We start from the raw sequence: 23,255 nt of genomic DNA, 5'->3' as shown, positions 1-23,255 counted from the left end.
ATGAGAATAATCCTCTCCTCTCTACCCTTTGCTCATAATCAAGGTCCCTCATTCCTGGTACCATTCTTGTAAATCTCCTCTGCACTCTTTCCAATGCCTTAACATCCTTCCTATAGTGCGGTGCCCAGAACTGGGCGCAGTATTCTAACTGAGGCCTAACCAGTGTTTTATATCGGTTAATCATAACCTCTGACTCTTGTACTCTATGTCCCTATTTATAAAGCCTCGTATCCCATATGCCCTTTTTACAGCCTTATCAACCTGTCCTGTCACCTTCAACGATTCATTTACCTGCACCCCCAGGTCTCTCTGTTCCTTCACCCCTCTTAACATTGTATTACCAGCCTGTATTGCCTCCCCTCATTCTTTCTACCAAAATGCATTACTTCGCATTTCTCTACATTGAAACTCATCTGCCATGTGTCGCCCATTTTACCATTCTGTCTATGTCACCAGTCTGTCTGTCTTCCTGCAGTCTGCTACTATCCTCCTCGTTGTTTAGTATGGTTTCCATGTTTAGTGTCATCTTCGAACTTTAAAATGTTGCTCTCTATACCCAAGCCATTAATATACACAGGGTAAATAAAAATTTGCAATACTATTTATTTTAATAATAATTACTAATAACATTTCTTTAAGACTTATTAGACATTGTAATGGTTTCAAGACTTTTTGGTCACACTGTATTAAAAAGAGCAGTGGTCCTAACACCAACCCTGTATACAACCCTTGTGTAACCTCCCTCCAGTCGGATAAACAACCATTCACCTCTACCCCGTTTTCTGTCTCCCAGCCATTCTCAGATCCATGCTGCCACTGCACTACCTTCATCAACCCTCTCCATTACTTCATTGAAGAACTCAAGTTAGTTAGATACTATTTGCCTTTAACAAATCTGTTTTGGTTGTCCTTTAACAATCTATGTTTTTCCAAGTGAAAATTGTTGTGGGGAAATGTTTTTCTAAAGGCAGCCACAAAATAGCAGCTTAATAACTGGTCTAGGCAGATACCACTTGGTGCCTTGCTCTCAGCTGAGATTAGGTGAAAAATTAGCTTGGGTGAAGAAATTTAGATGTCACCCACTACTGTATCAATTTGAAGACAATTATAGCAATCACATATTTCTCATGGATATAAACACATTAATTCAAAAATTCTTCTGGTCATTAAAATGTTAGCAGCTAGGAAGTAGTTGTGACATTAGTGTGAAAGCAACCCATAGGGAGTGGATGGATGGAGGAAAAGGAGAGGGAAAAGACTAATCTCCCCTACAGCACATTCTTCTTTCACCTCCTTGTGGTGCTTCACTATCCCGATGGGATGAGAGAAGGTACACAGCGCATTTGTGGGGTTAGCAGCTTCCAAGCTCATGTGCCTGGCAATGGAATATCGGAATCAAGTCAATGCTCTGTGGCAGTTGAAGTAGCCAGGACTATCCACAGTACTCCAAAGCTGTTGATGACAGACTAACCAGTATTGGGTCTTTTGCAAGATTTGAGGAGCAAACCAGATATTGAAAGAAGCGATTCCTGCCACCCAGCTCTTGTTAAGCCTGTATACCAAAGCCCTGGCAGGTGGTGTGGTTCTGTTTGGACAAGCAGCGGGAAGCTTGCTTTCCATAATGCAAAGTAAAACAAAATCCAGGGAGTTCCTATCCTCAGCTGAGAAACTGCAGGACACTTTTTTCACTTCAAAACATTAAAGGAACAACTTAATCTGCAAAAATAGAGGGAGAGGGACATTAGTTCAACTGCTCATACCTTGCTTTTCAACTCATTTATCTCACGAGCATGGCTTCTCTCCAGCTGTTCCTGCTGTTGACTCAGCTGCATTTTTTGCTGCTGTTTAATGCTCTCAACATCAGAGCTCAGACTCTCAAGCATGCGATTTTTCAGCTCCATCTCTCGCTGCAGTGAATACTTATCTTGCTCTAGAACCTGCAAAGTCACAAAAGGAAATCATTGAATCATAAAATTAAACAGCACAGTAGGAGGCGATTCAGCACATCGTATCTGTGTCGGCTCTTTTAAAAGAGCTTCCAAATCAATCCAACTCCCCCACTCGCTCCCTATAGCCCTGCAAACCTGTCCTCCCCATTTCAGTGAAAAATCTTCCAAGTGAATTTAATTCAGTTATTTTATTTAAACCAATTTGATCCACTAAAGAGCAATAATTGCGATTTTTAAAACAAAGGTTTATGCAGGATTCTTAAAAGAAAGTTAATATTTTGAAGAAGGAAGTGAGAGTTAAAGGCTTACAAAGGATTTATTATCTCCAGACTCAATATTAACAACTTGCCTTTATATAGCGTTCTTCATGCAGGATAGTGTCCCAGAACGCTGATGCTGACTTCTCCAATGCACTGCTCGCTCCAAGCTCTATCCTCCACAAGCTCCAGATCATCAAGAATTCCGCAGCTAATTCTCTCTCACACAAGAATACACAAGCCCATCTCCCCAGCCCCATTGGTTCTTGATTTCCCAGCAGACTGACCTTCAGATTCTCATCTTTAACTTCATAAACCTCCATGGACTTGCCCCATCCAATCTCTGCAATCTTGTGAGATCCTACTCTTCCACCACCACTTGAGCAGATCTAGCCTGCTTCATGTCTTCCATTGATGGATAAGCTTAGAGATACTCTTCTTCCACTTTCTGGAACTCTCTTCCAAAACCCCTCTGCTTCGCTCCCACTTTTTCCACTTTCAAACCATGAAAAATCTCACTCTTTGACTGCACCTTCAGCCACCTCAGGCTACCACTCAATCTTCCCAAGGCACTGTAAGACATTCTATGTGAAAGGTGCTATGTAAGCGCAAAACGTTGTAGTAGACATCAAAAACTGGAGCTCCAAAAAAAAAAACTCCTGGGAGGAAAATCATACAAGTGAGGTCACACAATCACCCAAGCCTCCTGTCAGCGCCTCCACACCTCAGGCACTGACAGCATCACCATCCAAGGATGCAATTTCCACCTCACTGAGCCAGTCCAGAACCTTGGCGTCTTGTTTGACCCTCAACTATCCTTGCTATCCCACATCCGTGGCAGGTCCTGCTCTTCCTTCCCCCACCTCTACAACATCGACCAGCTCCGCCACTGTCTCACACCGTAGAGGCCAAGACCCTCATACACGCATTTATAACATCCAGGCTTGACTATGCAAACTCCCTGCTTCTCGGCCTCCCCAACTCCTCCCTCCATAGGTTGCAGATCATCCAGAACTCTGCAGTCCATGTCCTCTCCCACACCAGGCTCTGTGACCCTATCACCCCCATCCTCGTCCGACTCCACTGGCTTCCCATCACACAGAGGATACAGTTCAAGATCCTGGTCCTCACCTTCAAAGCCCTCCATGGTCTTGCTCCCACTATCTCTGCGACCTCCTAACCCCCTATCAGCCTACCGCTCCCTTTGCTCAGCGGGCTCCTGCCTGCTTCACGTCCCCTGCCTCGTCTGCCCCACCATTGACGGGCAGGCCTTCAGCAACTCTGCCCCCACCCTCTGGAACTCCATCCCGCAGTCCCTCTGCCTCACTCCCTCCCTTCCCTCTTTCAATACCCATCTCAAGACCCTCCTCTTCAACTGTGTCTTCAATCACTCTCTTTTGCCCTCGACCCTCCCCGATCCCCAGCTCGGGTCCGATAGACTTATTGTCCACGCCTTCGGACGTCCTCCCAATGTGAAAGGTGCTATACAAATGTATTTTTGTTGCTGTTTAATCACCTTTTGGCACCTCCTGCTTGCAAACTTTTGTTCTTTGACGTAAAGGAAAAGATTTGAACAACTTTAACTCGAATTTACATAGCGTCCTTCATGCAGGATGGCCTGTGTCATTGCTGCACAATGGCGGGGATACACACTGAGCTGGGGAGTGGCAAGCGAGGGGTAGGTGTAGTCAAAAAGGGAAGACTTAAAGTAGGATTTAAAGCTCAAGGGTTCGAGTGCAGAAGGATTAATAATAATCCTTACATTTGATATAGAGCCTATCATATCTTTGAGACGTCTCAAAGCACTTCACAGAATATACTGTAAAGTGAATTGAGTATATATTTTGTGGGCAAAATGCGGCAGCCAATTGCGCATAGCAGTGTCCCAAACAATCGTGAATTGAGTAAACAATTTTTAAAAATTATTTTGAAGGAATTATTACCCCCAGAAAAACAATCCACCAATCGACTAACAACCGGGTTCCCACTTACTCTAGGTAAACAGATGTGTGTGGAGTAAGAAAACTTGACAATGTTTCACCCTGCTAGGAATCGAACCCGGGTCTTCTCGCTTGTGAGGCGAGTGCTCTAATCCCTAAGCTATAGGAATCCACAGAACTCCAGGAGTTAGGGGGATGACAACTGAAGGTGTGACTTCCAATGGTGGAGGGGATGTGGTGGACACATAATAGGCCTGTATCATTTAAGCGAGGCGGGTGGACAGAAGAGTGTTGTACGATTCAATTAACAGTGTTATCTCTAGATCCTCTACCCATTCAGTAACTCCTTCCCCAATATGTGAATTATATTTTATTTTTTCATGATTATGATTATCCAACTTACCCTCTCCCTCACCTCCCTTAAGATCCGTGTCAAAAACTACCTCAGTCACTGTGCTTTCAGTCATTTCTCCCCTCCCACATCCTCGGCTCCCACCCCTAGCTCAGGCGCCCAGCCAGTACTGTTAGGCAATTTGGGACGTCCTCCCGACATGGAAGGTGCTATATAAATGTAATTTGTATTGTATATCGTGCTGAGTAAGCTGTACACATTGTACCTCTATGGAAGTGGTAAATTCAGCTCGCGATTCCATCAGCTGGTTCTGCAGCTCTGCCTGGCTCTCCAGCAGCTGCAGGCCATACTGAGCCGCTTTCATCCGCTGCTCCTCCACCTCCTGAAGCTGCTGGCGAAGCTGCAGCACCACATCCTCCAACTCTGGAACAGTCGGCATGATGAAAGGCTGCAGATCAAACACAAAACACATCAGTCCTGTTACAATATTAGCTGAATCATTATAATATTCTGACGGCATAGGGCTAGTAGAATACACAGTATGTAGTACAATCAACAGCAGAATGCTACAGCTCCAATAATGGCTTAGAGGGAGTGAAGATATATCAGGAGTTTACTGTGAGTTTACTGTGTTTATTTCACTCAAGTATGAAACTCAACTATCAAGCTTATATATTAATGACTTGGACTTAGGTATAGAGAGCAAAATTTTAAAATTCGCAGATCACACAAAGCTTGGAAATGTAGCAAACAGTGCGGAGGATAGCAACAGGATGCAGGAGGACATAGACAGCCTGATAAAATGGGAAGAGACATGGCAGATGGAATTTAATCCAGAGAATTGTGCGGTGTTGCACAATTGATGACATCATAAACCTCTCCATGTCATCCGGCACTGTTCCTTCCCCCTCAAAACAGCCACTATCACCCCCACCTTGAAGAAACCTTCCCTTGACCCATCACATCTATCCAGCTACCGGCCCATCTCAAATCTCCCCTTCCTATCCAAGGTCCTTGAGAGAGCAGTTGCCTCCCAGCTTCGCTCTTTCCTCTCCTCCCACTCCCTCCATGAACCCCTCCAATCAGGATTCTGTGCTGCCCACAGCACAGAAACTGGTCTGGTCAAGGTCACAAACCTTCAAAGTTCTGTCCTTGACTGGTTCAGGTCCTACCTTTCACACCGCCTTCACTTTGTCTCAGCTAACGGCTTCTCCTCCAGCCACTGCACCATCGTGTGCAGTGTTCCTCAGGGCTCTGTCCCCGGTCCCCTCCTCTTCACCCTCTATATGCTCCCCTTAGTGACATCATCCGCAGACATGGGGTAAATTTCCACATGTATGCGGATGACACCCAACTCTAACTTTCTGCCTCCACCCTTAACTCCAGGAACTACTGGAGTCCTGTCCGACTGCCTGTCCAACATCAAGTCCTGGACGAGGGCCAACTTTCCCCAGCTGAACGTCAGCAAGACCGAGGCCCTCCTGATTGGCTCACGCCAGCGCCTCCGCACCTCGGGCGCTGGCAGTATCAGCCTCCACAACTGCACACAACCTCATTAAGCCAGTCAGGAACCTGGGTATCTTGTTTGACCCTGAACTGTCCTTTCTCACCCATATCCGCGCCATGACCGGCACTGCCTACCACCACCTCCGCAACATTGCCAGACTCTGCCACTACCTCAAACTTCAGGCTGCCAAAACACTTATCCACGCATTCATCACATCAAGGCTCGATTATGGAAATTCCCTCTTTATCGTCCTTCCCAACTCTTCCCTTCACAGGCTGAAGATCATCCAAAACTCTGCAGCTCCTGTACTCTCGCGCACCAGGCTCCGACCCCCATCACTCCCACTTTCGCCCGACTCCACTAACTCCCCATCCCTCAGAGGATCAAACTCAAGATCTTCATCCTCACGTTCAAGGCCATCCATGGCCTTGCCCCCTCCTACCTCTCTGACCTGCTGACTCCCTACCAACCTGCCCGCTCCCTCCGTTCAGCAGGTGCCAGCTGCTCCATGTCTCCCGCCCAACCAGCCCTACCATCAGTGGACGAGCTTTCAGCCTCTCTGCCCCCTCACCCTGGAACTTCATCCCTTCGACTCGCTTCCTCCCTTGTCTCCTTCAAGACTCTCCTCTTTGATCGTGCCTTCAGGCACTCTCCCACCTCTCTGCCTTCCCTCACCCCTACTCCACCCCTTTGGTCTCAAATTGACAAAGAGTATAAAAAGCAAGGACGTTATGTTGAACCTTTACAAATTGCAAGTAGGACTCAGCTGGAGTATTGTGTCCAATACTGGGCACCACACTTTCGGAAGGAGATCAGGGCCTTTAAGAGAGTGCAGAGGAGATTTACAAGAATGATACCTGAGATGAGGGATTACAATTATGTAGAGAGACTAGAGAGGCTGGGATTATTTTCCTGCATTTGCATTTGAGGGGTTTTGATAAAGTAGATAGGGAGAAACTGTTTCCTCTGGCGGGTGGGTCAGTAACCAGAGGACACAGATTTAAGATAATTAGCAAAAGAAGCATAGTAGAGACAAGGAGAATTTTGTTTACTCAGAGAATTATTAGGTCCAGAATGCACTGCCTGAAACGGTAGTGGAAACGGATTTATTACCTTTCAAAAGGGAATTGGATAGGGATCATAGAATCATACAGCACAGAAGGAAGTCATTCGGCCTATCTTGTCTGTGCCGGCTCTTTGAAAGAACTATCCAATTCAATCCCATTCCCCCACTCTCTCCCCATAGCCCTGCAAACATATCCTCCCCAAATAATTATCTACTTCTCTCTTAAAGATTGTTAACGAATCGGCTTCCACCACTCTTTCAGGCAATGCATTCCAGATCTGAACAATTCGCTGTGTGAAAAAATTTCTCCTCACCTCCCCTCTGTTTCTTTTAACAACTATTTTAAATCTCACACGCCAGTGGAAATACTTTCTCCTTATTCACCCTATCGAATCCCCTCATTATTTTTAAAACTTCTATTAAGTCTCCTCTTAACCTTTAAACTGATTTCGAGGGGGGATGGGGATCAGAATGTAGCATCAGGGAGAGGAAATGAGGTACATAGCGGACAAGGGAAGACAAATAGAAATGAAACAAGGAATAGTCCAGCAAAAAGTGGAAAGAGACGGGGGAGAAATGTAGAGCGGATTAAGCCGGTCTTGGACTGCATGTGTGTAAATGCACAGAGCGTGACCAATAAGCTTGGTGAGCTGCGGCTCAAGTTGCCACATGGAGTTATGATGTATTGGCAATTACAGAGACTTGGCTCAAGCAAGGACAGGAATGGGAGCTGAATATTCCTGGCTACAACCTAATCAGGAGGGATAGGGAAGGAAAAAAGAGGGGTGGTTATACTCATTAGGGACACGGTCACGGTCCTGGAAAAGGACGATGTGTTAGAGGGTCCAGAAACTGAATCTATTTGGTTAGAGTTAAGGAGCAGAAAAGGAGCTGTTACTTTGTTAGGTATTTACTATAGACCTCCAAATAGTGGGAAAGAGATATATGAATAAACCTGCAAGCAGATTTCGGAGAGATGCAAAACCAATAGAGTAGCGATAATGGGGAACTTCAATTATCCTAACATAGACTGGGAAACATACAGTGTAAAGGGTTAGGGTAAAGGGGAGGAATTCCTGGAATGTGTACAGGAAAACTTTCTGGATCAGTATGTTTCCAGCCCAACAAGGAAGGAAGCAGTGCTGGATTTAGTTTTGGGAAATGAAGTGGGGCAAGTGGAGCAGGTTTCAGTAGGAGAGCATCTGGATAACAGTGATTACAATATCATTAGGTTTAGAATAGTTATGGAAAAACAATCAATCACAGGTAAAGGCCCTCAACTGGAAGTGGGCTAATTTCAGTGAGCTACAAAGGGACCTGGCCAAGATAGATTGGAAAGAAAGATTGGCAGGTAAGGTAGCAAACAAACAATGGGAAGCCTTCAAGAAGGAGATAGTTCGGGGAGCGAGCAAATACATTCCCACAAAGGGGAAAGGTAGGACAGTCAAACCTCCCTGGATGACTAAGGAAATTGGGATTAAAATAAAACAGAAAAGGAGGCTAATGACAAATGTCAGGTCCAAAACACACAGGATAATCAAACAGAACATAGGAAGTACAGAGGAGAAGTGAAAAGGGAAATAAAAGGGGCGAAGAGATTGTACGAGAAAAGATTAGCAGGAAATATAAAAGGGAACCTTAAGGTATTTATAAGCATATCAAGAGTAAAAGGTTAGTCAAAGGTAGGGTGGGTCCAATTAGGGACCCCAGTGGAAATCTTCTTGTGGAGGCAGAGCCCATGACTGATGTACTAAATAGGTACTTTGCAACTGTCCAATGCCACAATATCGCAGGCGTGTGAACAGAAATTGGATATGATAAAAATCAACGGAGGTACTAAAAAGACTATCGGTGCTCAACATAGATGAGTCACCTGCGCCGGACGGGATGTATCCTAGGTTACTGAGGGAAGCAAGGGTGGAAATAGCGGAGGCTCTGCCCACAATCTTTCAATCCTCTTTGGACACTGGAGTGGTGCCAGAGGATTGGAAGGTTGCAAATATTACGCGCCTGTACAAAAAGGGGCAGAAGGATAAACCTGAGAACTACAGGCCAGTCAGTCTAACATCAGTAGTAGGGAAATTTCTGGAGACTATAATCCGGGACAATATAAATTTTCACTTAGACAAATATGGGTTAATAAAGGAGAGTCAACTCCAATTTGTTAAAGGCAGATCGTGTCTGACAAACCTAATAGAATTTTTTTGATGAAGTGTGGATGAAGGTAGTGCAGTAGACATAGTTTATCTAGATTCTCAAAAGGCATTTGACAAAGTGCCACATAAGAGACTTATAAACAAAATAGAAGCCCATGGTATTAAAGAGAGTCTGGCAATATGGACCCAGGACTGGCTGGGAGACAGAAAGCAGAGAGTGGTAGTAAACGGTTGCTTTTCTGACTGGAGTGAGATGTGTAGTGGTGTCCCTCAGGAGTCAGTATTGGGACCACTGCTCTTTCTGATCTATATTAATGATCTGGACCTGGACATAGGGAGCACAATTTCCAAATTTGCAGACGATAATAAGCTAAGAAAAGTAGTTAATGGTGATGAGGATAGCACCAGACTCCAAGAGGACTTAGGCAGATTGGTAAAATGGGCAGAAACGTGGCAAGACAAGGTTTAATGTGGAGAAATGTGAAGTGTTGCATTTTGGTAGAAAGAATGAGGAGAGGCAGTTTAAGCTGATGGTACAATCTTAAAGGGGGCAAATGAACAGAGAGACCTGGGGGTCCACATAAGCAAATCTCTGCAGGTGGCAGGACAGGTAGACAAAGCTGTTAAAAAAAAACATACGGGAAACTAGGTTTTATAAATAGGGGTATAGAATACAAGTCAGGAGGTTATATTGAATATTTGTAAAATGCTGGTTAGGCCTCAGTTGGAGTACTGCGTTCAGTTGTGGGTACCGCACTTTAGGAAAGATGTTAGGGCATTGGAGAGGGTGCAAAGGAGGTTTACCAGGATGTTACCAGGAGGTTATGAGAGGTTAGCAAAACTAGGATTATTCTCCCGAGAGCAGAGAAGCTTAAGAGGGGATTTGATAGAGGTTTTCAAGATCATGAGAGGATTTGATAGATTAAACCGGGAAAAACTGTTTCCAATGGCATGTGGATCAGTAACCTGAGGACACTGATTTAAGTTAGTTATTAAAAGAAACAGAGGGGAGGTTAGGAATTTTTTTTTCACCCAGCGAGTTGTTCGGATCTGGAATGCATTACCTGAAAGAGTAGTAGAAGCCGATTCAATAACAACTTTTAAGAGAGAAGTAGATGGGTATTTGGGGAGGACAGGATTGCAGGGCTATGGAGAGAAAGCGGGCCAGTGGGATTGAGTTGGATTGCTCTTTTCGGAGCCGGCGCAGACACGATGGGCCGAATGCCCTCTTTCTGTGCTGTATGATTCTATGAACCTTCTCTGCTCCAAGGAGAATGATCCCAGCTTCTCCAGCCTCTCCTGATAATTGAAGAGCCCCATTCCTGGTACCAACCTGGTAAATTTCCTTTGCACCTTCTCCAATAATATAATAATAATCCTTGCATTTGATATTACTCCTTATCACGTCTTCTAGAAGTCTCAAAGCGCTTCACAGAAAATACTGTAAAATGAATTGACTGTATATTTGTGGGCGAAACACGGCAGCCAATTGCACAAAGCAGTGTCCCACAAACAGTCGTGGATTGAGTGACCAATGCCTTGACATCCTTCCTAAAAGTGTGGTGCCCAGAACTGAACACAGTCTCCAGCTGAGGCCTAACCAGTGTTTTATAAAGGTTCATCATAACTTCCTGACTTTTGTATTCTATGCCTCTATTTGTAAAGCTTAGTATGCNTTTTTTTTAAAAGCAGCTTTATCTACCTGTCCTGCCACCTTCAAAGATTTACTCATATGAACCCCCAAGTATCTCTGTCCCTTCACCCCCTTTAAGATTGTACCATCTAACTTATATTGCCTCTCCTCATTCTTCCTCCCCAAATGTATTACTTTGCATTTATCCACATTAAACTTCATCTGCCATGTGTCTGCCCATTTTACCAGTCTGTCTATGACCATTTGCAGTCTGCTATTATCTTCCTCACTGTTTACTACTTTTCCTAACTTAGTATCATCTACAATCTTGGAAATTGTACTCCCTATACCCAGGTCATTTATATAGATTAAAAACAGCAGTGGTCCCAATACCGACCCCTGGGGGACACCACTGCACACTTCCCTTCAGTCAGAAAAACAACTGTTCACCACCACTCTCTGCTTTCTGTCTCCCAGAGTTGGCTGTCCTTTATTAACCCATATTTTTTTAAGTGAAAATTTATTTTGTTCTAAAATATAGTCTCTAGAAGTTTCCCCATTACTGACATTAGGCTGACTGGCCTGTAGTTCCCAGGTTTTTCCTTCTGCCCCTTTTTGTACAGGGAAGTACTCTCCAGTCTTCTAGCACCACACGGTGTCCAATGAGGATTGAAAGATTGTGGCCAGAGCCTCCCTTATTTCCACCCTTACTTCCCTCAGTAACATAGGATACATTCCGTCCATACCGGATGACTTACCTACCTTGAGCACTGACAACCCTTTTAGTACCTCCTCTCGGTTTATTCTTATCTTATCAAATTTCTTGGATACTTAAAAAGAAAAAAATTGCAGGGCTATGGGTAAGAGCAGGGGAGTGGGACTAGTTGGTAGCTCTTTCAAAGAGTCGGCACAAGCACGACGGTCTCCTTCTGTGCTGTAAGATTCTATGATTCTACTATTGTTACTAGTTGTAAATTTAGATAGCTATTTATAATGAGACCTAGATCACTAACCTCGGGAGAAGAGTCAAAAGACAAATGAAGGGTATTGCTGCAATGAAAGTGCAAAGTTGTGTATTAACATTGCATCACAATAAAAGGTTACACAGAAGCTCAGAGGCACCCACTGCATTTTCTGTTTTGATGAGCCCAAGAAATGTTAGAGAAAGCACTTTTAACAACGTTAAAATATTGAACTTCACCCACAATATGCGTTTTTTTGAGACATCCTCCCGACGTAAAAAACGCTATACAATGTAATTTTGTTGTTTCAGATTCCTATCCCTGGAGCTCAAACACACAACAAGCAACATTTGGTTTATTTTCCTTTTTACTTTATACTTGTAACAGTCAGTGTTATACACCAGATTTGGTGTATATCTTTCAGTATTGTCTGATATTGTTGCTTAAGTTTGGTATGTATTAATTCTATCCTTTGTGAGATTAAAAATGAGCACGTAACAGCTCAGTGGAGGTTCGTATTCAGCTGAGAAAGATCTGAAAACACAAGACTGCACATTGTCAGGAGCTCAATATGAAAGAACCCTAGAAATGTAGAGCACACAAGTCCAACCTCGACCACCGCACCCAACAGGCCATTCAACATTCTCTGTGCATGCCGAAACCTTAGGCAAATTTCCTTACTCCATAAACTTACCTCGGTTTACCTAGCAGCAAGTAGGAACCTGTTTGTTAGTCGATTGGCGGATCGATTTCCGGACTTAATAATCCGTCCAAAATAATAATTATAATGTGGTCACTCAACCCACAACTGTTTGTGAGACACTGCTGTGCACAAGTGGCTCCTGCGTTTCGCCCACAAACACACAGTTACTACAATTTATAGTGTATTCTGTGAAGCACTTTGAGACGTCTCGAAGACGTGATAAAGCTCTATATCAAATGCAACATTTTTTTATTATAACTCTGTATAACAATTCCTCCCAATCTCCCTGGAATGCAACCAGCTATGTGTTAAACTAAGTGACAAGTAAAGCAGAGTCCCTTATTAACATTTTGCACGAGATGCAGCCTAGATATTGATGACAATTTAAGTGGTAGTGACTAGTTATGCATGGTCTTCTCAGTTTAGTGTATACAAAAGGCAAGATATTATTATTAGCTACCCCTAATAGGCTCAATAGGCGAAGCTCCGCTAGTTTCTGCTCACAATTCATCTCTGGTACAGGTCTAGTAAATCTTCATTGCATGCTCTGTCCCTGACATCCTTACTAAAGTGAAAGGACCAAAACTAGACACAATACTCTAACTGTAGAGTGACGATTTATACAGGTTAAGCATCATAAGTTAAGTTTTATAATTCTGTGCTCATTGTATAAATCCTAGGATCCATTAGCTTCATTCACAACTTTGTTCAACTCGGCCTTTCTACCTTTAAATATTTAGTCCAAATTCTGTGGGGCAGTACAGCTGCCCACACTTAAATTACAAAGATTCAGAATAAGAGCAGCTAAACTACCTTAATATAGCAGCTATCAAGAGGTGCTGACAGAAATAGCATGGTTAGGTTAGTCATGGGCTTCATATAGACAAAATGTGTGTCAGACATCAAGTCCTGGCCCTCACGATTGTCTCCCATCAGCGCCTCCACACCTCAGGCACTGACAGCATCACCATCCAAGGATGCACACTCCACTGAGCCAGTCTGGAACCTTGGCATCTTGTTTGACCCTCAACTATCCTTTCTACCCCACATCCATGCCATGACCCTCTCTGCCTTCCCCCACCTCCACAACATCACCCGGCTCCACCGCTGTATCACACCGCAGTCTGCTGAAACCCTCATAACACACATTCATAACATCCGTCTCGACTATGCAACCTCTCTGCTTGTCAGTCTCCCCAACTCCTCCCTTCATAGGCTGCAGATCATCCAGAACTCTGCTGCCCGTGTCCTCTCCCGCACCAGGCTCCGTGATCCTATCACCCCCTCCTTGCCCGACTCCACTGGCTTCCCATCACAGAGGATACAGTTCCATGATCCTGGTGCTCACCTTCAAAACCCTCTATGGCCTTGTTCCCCCCACCTCTGCGACCTCCTAACCCCCTACCAAACTGCCCACTTCGTCCGCTCAGTGGGCTCCAGTCTGCTTCACGTCTCCCGCCTCACCCACCCCACCAATGGCGAGCGGGCCTTCAGCCATTCTGCCCCCATCCTCTGGAACTCCATCCCACAGTCCCTCCGCCTCGCCCCCTGCCTTGCCTCCTTCAAGACCCGTCTAAAGACCCTCCTCTGTGTTTGTTTGGGCTGTTTAAAATCCTCCTATGTAGTGAGACAGCATAATTCAACTAATGGCATTTAAAACAAAAGCCTAATTTGGAAAGAAAAACGTGCACAATAAAGTCTTAATGAACTATACAAAATAGCCCACATTATAATCTCATAATCCACCCTCTTCTTAAGGATTATGTGAGATCAGAAGTGCGATTGATGTTCTCTTACCCCCAAGGTCAATCTCTAGACGTCTCAAAACGCTTCACAGAATATATTGTAAAGTGAATTGACTATATCAGTGAGCGAAACGCGGCAGCCAATTTAGGAATTATCTCTAAAAAAGCGATCTGCCTAACTAATGACAGCGTTCCTACTTACTGCTAGGTAAACAGAGGCGTGTGGAGTAAGGAAACTTGCCCAATGTTTTGTTCTGCCAGGAATAGAAGCCAGGTCTCTTGCTTGCGAGGTGAGTGCTCTAAATACTGAGCTATAGGACTTCATAATAGTTTCCAAACTAGACAGTTCCATGTATGCCACTTACACATAAAATTGTCCACATCTGGAATGCAATGCATCCTCTCTGCCTGGAGGTTAGACACAGTTTGGCAAAAGCCAAGGTTTGAAAACCCCAGAGTTTGCATAAGGTTAAGTCCTGGAGTTTAACCTTAATGAAAGCACTGTCTGGCAAGCTTCCTGCTTATAGTCCAACTGGGATCACCCTATACATTAGAGCTTTGGCTTGCGGGGTTAACTGGAGTTAAGTGAGAAGAATCTCTGTTCTTAGTTTGCTCCTCCAAGACCTGCCGATGAGACAGGCTGGCAACAACAAGCATTTATATTGCTCCCCTCACACAGAGTAGTGTCCCAGAGTGCTTGACAGTGGCGGAGTCTGAGCCCAAACCAAGGAAGAGGGAGGTGACCGTAAGCACAATCAAAAAGGAAGCTGTTTAGGCAGGATTTGAAAGTGGGGAGGGAGGGGGCAAGGAGGAGGGATTGAGGGAGAGATTTCCAGAGTTTTAGGGCGTAGTTGCCGGGGTCCTGGAGATCGGGACCGGCATTAGCCAGAGGCAGCAGCTGGTAGCTGTAGTCTTGTGGACCCTGAGGTGGGGCGGGTGTCTTGGGGTCAGGGTCTCGGGCACTGAGCGGCGGCCATTACCTGGCCAGTGGGAGACTCTATTTTAGACTTCCAGATTTCTAGGCCATTCTGTGTGACGTCACTTCCACCCGCCAGGTTTGAATCCCTGGTAGTCTGTACCAGTGTCTCCCTCCCATCCTCTGTCTGTCTCCCCTATCCTTCCCCTGCAGGCTGCTCATTGCTAACCACAATGAGAGCCCTCTGCACCACCTCTAGCCCCCACAGCCTCCTGCAGGCTGACAATGTCCCACTAACCTGCCGCCTCTTGTCCCAGTGTCACACCTTGGCTGCTGCTGGTCCTCCCTCAAAATACACCCCTCCCTGTAACTCTCCCGCTCTGTCCTGCTCTCCCTCCACCCTCTCGTTTCCTATCTCTGCTTGACACCCCCCACCGCCTCCCTCTGCTCCAGCCTGGGAATCCTCTGCCGGGCTCATCGTGGCACTCAGCGTTGACTGTCCTGCAGCAGCCACACCGACTGGCCTATTCGCCAATAACACCACAAGCCACCCCAGACCCAGACCCCAGGGGCTAACCTCTCCTCCCTTATCCGTACACCCACCCTCCCTGCCAACCAATCCACTACCCCCTCCCATCCCACACATCCCCTCGCCAACTGTCCACTCCACATTGGCCTTCAAAATGTCCGTTCCATCTGCAATAATACCCTGGCCATCAATGATCTCATCCTCGATGAGAACACTGACATTATGGCCCTCACGGAAACCTGGTTCACCCCAGGCAACGCCTTCCCCCTCACTGAGGCCACACCACCCAGCTACACCTACCACCAGGCCCCACACCCCAACAGCCGTGTCAGCCCTCACATCCAGGCCGTCACTTGCCCTATCCCCCTACTCCACCGGCTCATTCCCCTCTTTTGAACACCTTACCCTCTGCCATCCCTCCCACCTCACTCTAAAAATTCTCCTACTTTACCACAACCCCAAAATCCTCCCCCACCTTCATCTCCGACATCTCCACCCTTCTAGCTTCCCTCTGCTCTGACCACCTCATCATCCTGGGCGACTTCAACCTCCACTTCACCCCTTTCTGCTCTACCTCCTCAAGACTTCTCCTCTCTCCCTCCACATCCATTCTGCTACCCACACCCGCTCGATCTGGTGATTTCCCGGGGCCTCAGCATCTCGGATGTCACCATCACTGACAAGGTCATCTCTGACCACCATTTCATCTCCCTCAACTCCCATGTCTCTCTCCCCACTGCCTCCAAACCTACCACCATCTTCTACCGCCCGTGGAAGAAGATCTCCCTGCAGTCCCTCTCCGCTGCCCTGGAGTCCTCTGAACTCCTCCCCCTCTGGCCCACCTCTCACACGAACCCACTCGCTGCGCTTACTCTTCTCCACAGCACCCTCTCCACCACACTCAACGCCCTTTATCCCCTCAACTCCCGGACTGTCTCCTATTGCCACTCCTCACCCTGGTTCACCAGCCACCTCCGGTCACTTAAGGGCCAGGTCCAGGCTGCCGAACGCACTTGGCTCAAATCCGGCCTAACAATAATAATAATAATAATCCTTGCATTTGATATAGCGCTTTTCACGTCAGGAGGACGTCCCAAAGCGCTTCACAGAACACACTGTAAAGTGAATTGACTGTATATTTGTGGGCGAACGCGGCAGCCAATTGCGCACAGCAATGTCCCACAAACAGTCGTAGATTGAAAATGATCAATTTAATTATTGTTTTGGGTTTTTTGGAGGGATTATTATTATTAGGTGTAACGGTCCACCGGCACATCTGGCTGGACCTCATCAAGAGCTACGGCCTCGGCCAAATTGTCCTTCTATTCCAGGTTAATCCTAGAGAGGAAGGGCAACCCCAGGCTCCTGTTCTCCACCATCAACTGGCTCCTCCGCCCTCCCCGCCACGCAGATTCTTTCCTCCGACTCCCACTGCGAGAAAATACTGGACTTCCTCGAGTCCAAAATCGAGGGAATATGCTCAGCTGCCACTTCCACCCCCTCCCTAACCCCACCCCACACAATTACCCATCCGACAATTATCCATCCCTCCTTTCACACCTTTGAACCTGTCAACCCCTCCTCTGTCTTCACCACCATATCCTCCATGAAACCCACCACCTGCTCCCTGGACCCCATCCCTCTCCTTAAATCCCAGCTCCACCTCCTTGCCCCACTACTCACCGACATCATCAACCTCTCCCTGCCATCCGGCACTGTTCCTTCCCCTCTCAAAACAGCCACCATCACCCCCACCTTGAAAAAACCTTCCCGGGACCCATCACAGTTATCCAGCTACCGGCCCATCTCAAACCTCCCTTTCCTATCCAAGGTCCTTGAGAGAGCAGTTGCCTCCCAGCTTCGCTCTTTCCTCTCCTCCCACTCCCTCCATGAACCCCTCCAATCAGGTTTCCGTGCTGCCCATAGCACGGAAACTGCTCAAGGTGACAAACGACATCCTTACCATGTGCAGCCAGGGCTCCTCTGACTCCTCGTCCTCCTCGCCACCTTTGACACCGTGGACCATTCAATCCTCCTCCACCGCCTCTCCTCCACCGCCTCTCCTCCCACCTCAACCTTCAAGGTTCTGTCCTTAACTGGTTCAGGTTCTACCTTTCACACCGCCTCCACTTCATCGTGGCAAACGGTTTCTCCTGCAGACCCCACACAGTCTCATGTGGTGTCCCTCAGGGCTCTGTCCTCGGTCCCCTCCTCTTCACCCTCTACATGCTCCCCCACCACAGCCATTCCCACTCCATCACCCACCATTCAAACTACCAACAACAACAGTATAATTGTCATTTATATAGCGCTCCTCAAGTTGGGTAGCGTCCCAGAGTTCTTGACAGTGGAGAAGCACAACCCTATAATGAAATGTCAGGAATATTTGGTCAGCTACATTTACTTATTTATAAATAGTATTTCTCCTGAAAAAAGCTACATGGGTGTGGGAAAAGGGCAGGTAAATAAGACTGAAAGAATTGCTCTTAAACAAGGAGCACAGACACGATGGGCCGAATGGCCTTTTTCTGTAAATTTCTATGGTGCTAGCATTGGCTTGCTAAGATTAAGACTGTGGTACTTCTATACAATTAAGTACAGTACAAATTTTTAATATTCTTTATCATGATATCTGAAACAGTCCATTTCTTCTGCCTACTTAAAATAAATCAGATACGTAATTCTGGGCAGCTGCAGCTCCAACGACAGGCTACAAATGTACACTAATGTGCTACCTCAAGGAGGGCATCTGACCTCATACTACGTGATGTACACACAGAGCTTCTTGTGCAGATTTCTAAACCCTTCTTTTGTGTGTATTTACATAAGAAAGGTCATAAGTTGCATTTTTGGCAAATAAGCAATTTGCTCCAGGGCAAAAAGTCCATCTCCAGTATTTTTGGTCCAGTTAAAGAAACCTTCTGGCTGCTGATTGCAGTGTGACTTGAAGGGCAGCCAAAACAAAGCAATCTGCAGAAATAATTTTTTGACCCATATAATTATTTCATTTACAACTATAAATGCACATCCTAACTAAGAAACATTAATTCATAGTATACAGAATACAAATAAACATACATTAATACAGTTTTGTGGGAGGGTTTGAAAATATTAACACAAAATTGGTTAAAGTAAAGAATTTACTTTAAGTGATCAGAATTAGTGCCGATTAACCAAAATTAAGTGAGTTTTATATACAGTGGAAGCCGGTTAAGCCAAACACATTGAAGATGGACATTTTGTCCAATTTAAGAGGTGTCTGGGTTTAATCTATACCATTCTCGCCCAGCAGAGGAGCTGCCACAGCGCCATAGAAAAATATGTAATAATGTTGTTTCACTGAAGCAATGTTAATTAACCAGTTAAAGTTAAAATACTCTCACAGAATTCAATAAAATACATTTCCCTTTGATTGGCTGGAAAATACAGCCCAGCACTTTCCTGCCCAGCAGAGCTTCCTCCCTCCCATTGCTGTTCCTGTTGGACGACACTGAGGTACAACAACAAGATTTCATTTATAGAGCGCCTTTCACGTCGGGAGGACGTCCCAAGGCCCTGGACAGTTGGGTCAGGACCCGAGCAGGGGGGAAATGGTCAGAGTGAGGGAAGGGAGGGAGCGAGGAGAGGGTAGAGAGTCGAGAGGGGAGCTGAAGGTACGGTCAAAGAGAAAGGTCTTGAGACCGGCCTTGAAGGAGGAAAGGGAGGAAGCGGCGAAGGCAGTGGGAGATGGAGTTCCAGAGCCTCGGGGCAGAGAGGCTGAAGGCCCGGCCACCGATGGTAGGGCGGTTGGGGTGGGGGATATGGAGCAGACCGGAGCCAGAGGAACGGAGGGTACGGGCAGGTAGGTAGGGGGATAGTAGGTTGGAGAGGTAGGAGGGAGCAAGGCCGTGAATGGCCTTGTAGGTGAGGATGAGGGTCTTGAATTCGATCCTCTGGGGGATGGGGAGCCAGTGGAGGCGAGCGATGGTGGGAGTGATGTGGTCCCGAAGCCTGGTGCGGGACAGTACACGAGCTGCAGTTCTGAATGACCTGCAGTGTGGAGGGAGGTGCCGGGAAGGCCGACGAGGAGAGAGTTCCCATAGTCCAGCCTTGAGGTGATAAAGGCGTGGACCAAAACGAAGATGGTGGGAGAGGTACGACCTAAACCACTCAAGGACAGGGCCTTGAAGGTTGAGGTGGGAGGACAAGCGGTGGAGGAGGATAGCGTGGTCGACCATATCGAATGCGGTCAATAGGTAATTGACAGTCTGCAGCCGCTTGTGAATGGATTGGCTCCACCCATTCACAAGCGGCTCACCTGTCAATCAATCTCGATATTCCCACCCTTGTTCTGCCCCATCCCTCCTCCTCACTGATTGACAGTCCAACTCCAGCCACTTGTGAGTGTGGCTGGAGTCTGCTGTCAGTCGTAATTTAGCCCCTCCCGTCTACATTCCCACATGGCTGAATGGGGGATGGACACACAGAAAGCATGAGCAAACATATTCAGAGGCCACTATTTTGCCCGGATTATCTTCCGAATCAATTGTCAGATTTACAACAGGTAAGAACACAAATGAGTTGGGGCCGGGCGTTTTGTCCGATTTACCCGACATCCGAGGTTAACGGGCATCTGGCAAAAGCAGAGTCCACTGTACTTCCCTCCCTGCAATAGATGCTTTAGTATTTCAGATGCTAGGTTTGGCCAGCAGGAAGTCACTGCAGACCAGTGACTTCCCGCTGGTTGTTCCAGTTGAAACCCGATGAAATGCATCTCCTGAGTGATCTCCATCCTCAAAATCTCTTGTAATCATCCAAGGATTCAACTCACCGAAAATAACAGACAGACTCCTGGCATTGACCATTTTAGACAATAGTCCAGGGTATTAAGAAGATAAGCTTTACATTCAGGTACTGATACGCAACTCAATTATTTACCAAACATCAAACACAGAATTAGAACAATTAAGTGTAACCGGGATTATAGTTAACCAGTACTTCATATAACAAATTAGCACATTAAAGGTTGTCTATTAATACCCACAGCGTGGAACAAGCTTAGACGTTATTCCACTGTAGCGATTCATTTATCTACAATCAAACAAGATATTCTGACAATGACCAGAAATACAAGGGTTAGTGCCTTTTCCCCATTTCACTCACATACAGTCATGACATATCCCAAGTCTCACTATAACAAAGTAAGTGCCAAATCCTCTTGAATCCTATCCATTGTGAGAGATTTAAGTTCCAATTCAAATTACATTCATCGTGTGTACTGCCAGTGCTGCTCTCCCACTCCGCTTTCAGCTCATTGCAGAAGAATCAGAACCAAAGAAATTTACAGCACAGAAGGCCCATCGTCTCTGTGTCGGCTCTTTTAAAGAGCAATCCTTTCGGTCCCATTTACCTACCCACAAAACGTACAGTCAATTCACTTTGCATTATAATCTATGAAGCGCTTTGAGATCGAGAAGACGTGACAATGCACTATATCAAATACATCAAATACATTATACTACATCAAATACATTATATCCAAACAGTTCAGCTGATACAATATACGTCTAAATTATAAATGGGAATCTTAAGAAAGCAAGTTAAGAATGACTTTCAAGATGTGCTGAATTCTCCTTCGATTATGAAACCACAAATTAAAATCAATTAGCATCCAAATTTTCACCTTGAAGTCTTTGAGGTAATTGATTTCTAGATAGATGTACTGCTTTCTGTACACTGATCGAGAAACTGTTACATAACCGGTCATATAATATCACTGATCAGTTACTACAGAATAATTTTTCAGATGCTTGAATTAATATCAGTCGGAACCGTTCCTCCCTTTGATGCTGTCTTATTCAGGATTAACATACAGGCTGTATGGAACTGAGGCTTTTTATGTAGCAGATGATGGTGCATTTGGCAATGACTTGTGAATATATTTGTCTTGTATGAATTTAAACAATCAAACTCCATCGAGAACTCAAGTAACTGGATAAAGTAGTACTTCAGGTTAAATTCATCATAAATTCAGAACTTCACTTCCACAGATTTTGAGTAAAATAATAATCGTTGTACATCAGCCACCTCCACTCCTTCAGGCACAGGTGGGTGCCTCCAAAAACACCTGGCTCAAGTCAAATTTAACAGTCCATCGACAGATCTGGTTGGACCACATCAAAACCTACCACCCCACCCTCACCTCCCCTAAAACATCCTTCTATGCCAAGATAATCTTGGAGACCCAGGCTCCTCTTCTCTACCAGCAAACGGCTCCTCCACCCACCCTCTCACGCCTCCCCCATCCTCTCCTCCAACTCCAAGTCCTGTAGCTCAGTGGTTAGAGCACTCACTTTGCAAGTGAGAGACCTGAGTTCAATTCCAGGCAGAGGGCGAAACCTTGGGCAAGTTTCCTTACTCCACACAGAGCCTAATAATAATCCCTCCAAAACCAAAAACAATAATAAATTGGTCATTTTCAATCTACGACTGTTTGTGGGACATTGCTGTGCGCAATTGGCTGCCGCGTTCGCCCACAATACAGTCAATTCACTTTACAGTGTGTTCTGTGAAGCGCTTTGGGACGTCCTCCTGATGTGAAAAGCGCTATATCAAATGCAAGGATTATCATTATAACTGTGAGGAGATCCTGGACTTGAGTGGTTCAGATCCTACCTCTCGCACAGTCTCCACTTTGTCGCCACAAATGGCTTCTCTTCCAGCACCCGCAACATCTCATATGGTATTCCTCAGGTCTATCCTTGGTCCTCTCCAGTTTGTACATGCTCCCTCTTGGGCGACATCAACTGCAGACATGGGGTCAACTTCCACATGTATGCGGATGACACCCAACTCTATCTCTCTGCCTCCACCCTCGACTCCAGGACTACTGATATCCTGACAGAATGTCTGTCAGGCATTAACAACAACAAAATTACACTTATAGAGCACCTTTCATGTTGGGAGGACATCCCAAAGCACTGAACAGTCAGGTGTCAGGGCCCGAGCATGGGGGAGGGGTGGTGTAGGGGTGAGAGAAGGCAGAGAGGTGGGAGGGTGACCAAAGGCATGATCGAAGAGAAGAGTTTTGAGACCGGCCTTGAAGGAGGCGAGGGAAAAGCGAGGCAAAAAGTACACGAGCTGCAGAGTTTTGGATGATCTGCAGCTTGAAGGAAAGAGTTGGGAAGACCGATGAGGAGGGAGTTTCCGTAATCGAGCCTTGATGTGACGAATGTGTGGGTGAGGGTCTCAGCAACTTGAGGGGTGAGGCAGTGGCGGAGTCTGGCAATGTTGCAGAGGTGGTGGTAGGCAGTGCCGGGCTTGGTGCAGATGTGGGGGAGAAAGGACAGTTCAAGGTCAAACAAGACACCCAGGTTCCTGACTGGCTTACAGAGGTTGAGTGTGCAGCCGTGGAGGCTGATGCTGCCAGCGCCCGAGGTGCGGAGGCGCTGTTGTGAGCCAATCAGGGGAGCCTTGGTCTTGCTGACGTTGAGTGGAGAAAGTTGTCCCTCATCCATGTCGGACAGGCAGTCGGTCAGGACGCCACTAGTCCTGGAGTTGA

General features: G+C 46.1%; 1 protein-coding gene across 3 annotated transcripts in view; it reads right to left on the bottom strand.

Annotated features, from left to right (window-relative positions):
- spdl1 (spindle apparatus coiled-coil protein 1) overlaps window positions 1-23,255 on the bottom strand; it is a 51,911-nt gene that overhangs the window by 19,742 nt on the left and 8,914 nt on the right. For all 3 annotated transcript variants that reach the window (XM_042339433.1, XM_042339435.1, XM_042339434.1), the window contains exons 2-3: window positions 4,764-4,946; window positions 1,761-1,937 (exon numbers count right to left, since the gene is read on the bottom strand). In XM_042339433.1, coding sequence (XP_042195367.1) covers window positions 1,761-1,937; window positions 4,764-4,937 — 351 coding nt within the window. In that variant the 5' untranslated portion in view covers window positions 4,938-4,946. The remainder of the gene's footprint in view (window positions 1-1,760; window positions 1,938-4,763; window positions 4,947-23,255) is intronic.

This window comes from Callorhinchus milii, unplaced genomic scaffold (assembly GCF_018977255.1).
Source record: "Callorhinchus milii isolate IMCB2004 unplaced genomic scaffold, IMCB_Cmil_1.0 Scaffold12, whole genome shotgun sequence".
NCBI classification, from domain to species: domain Eukaryota; kingdom Metazoa; phylum Chordata; class Chondrichthyes; order Chimaeriformes; family Callorhinchidae; genus Callorhinchus; species Callorhinchus milii.
This window is presented reverse-complemented; position numbering and strand designations above follow the sequence as displayed.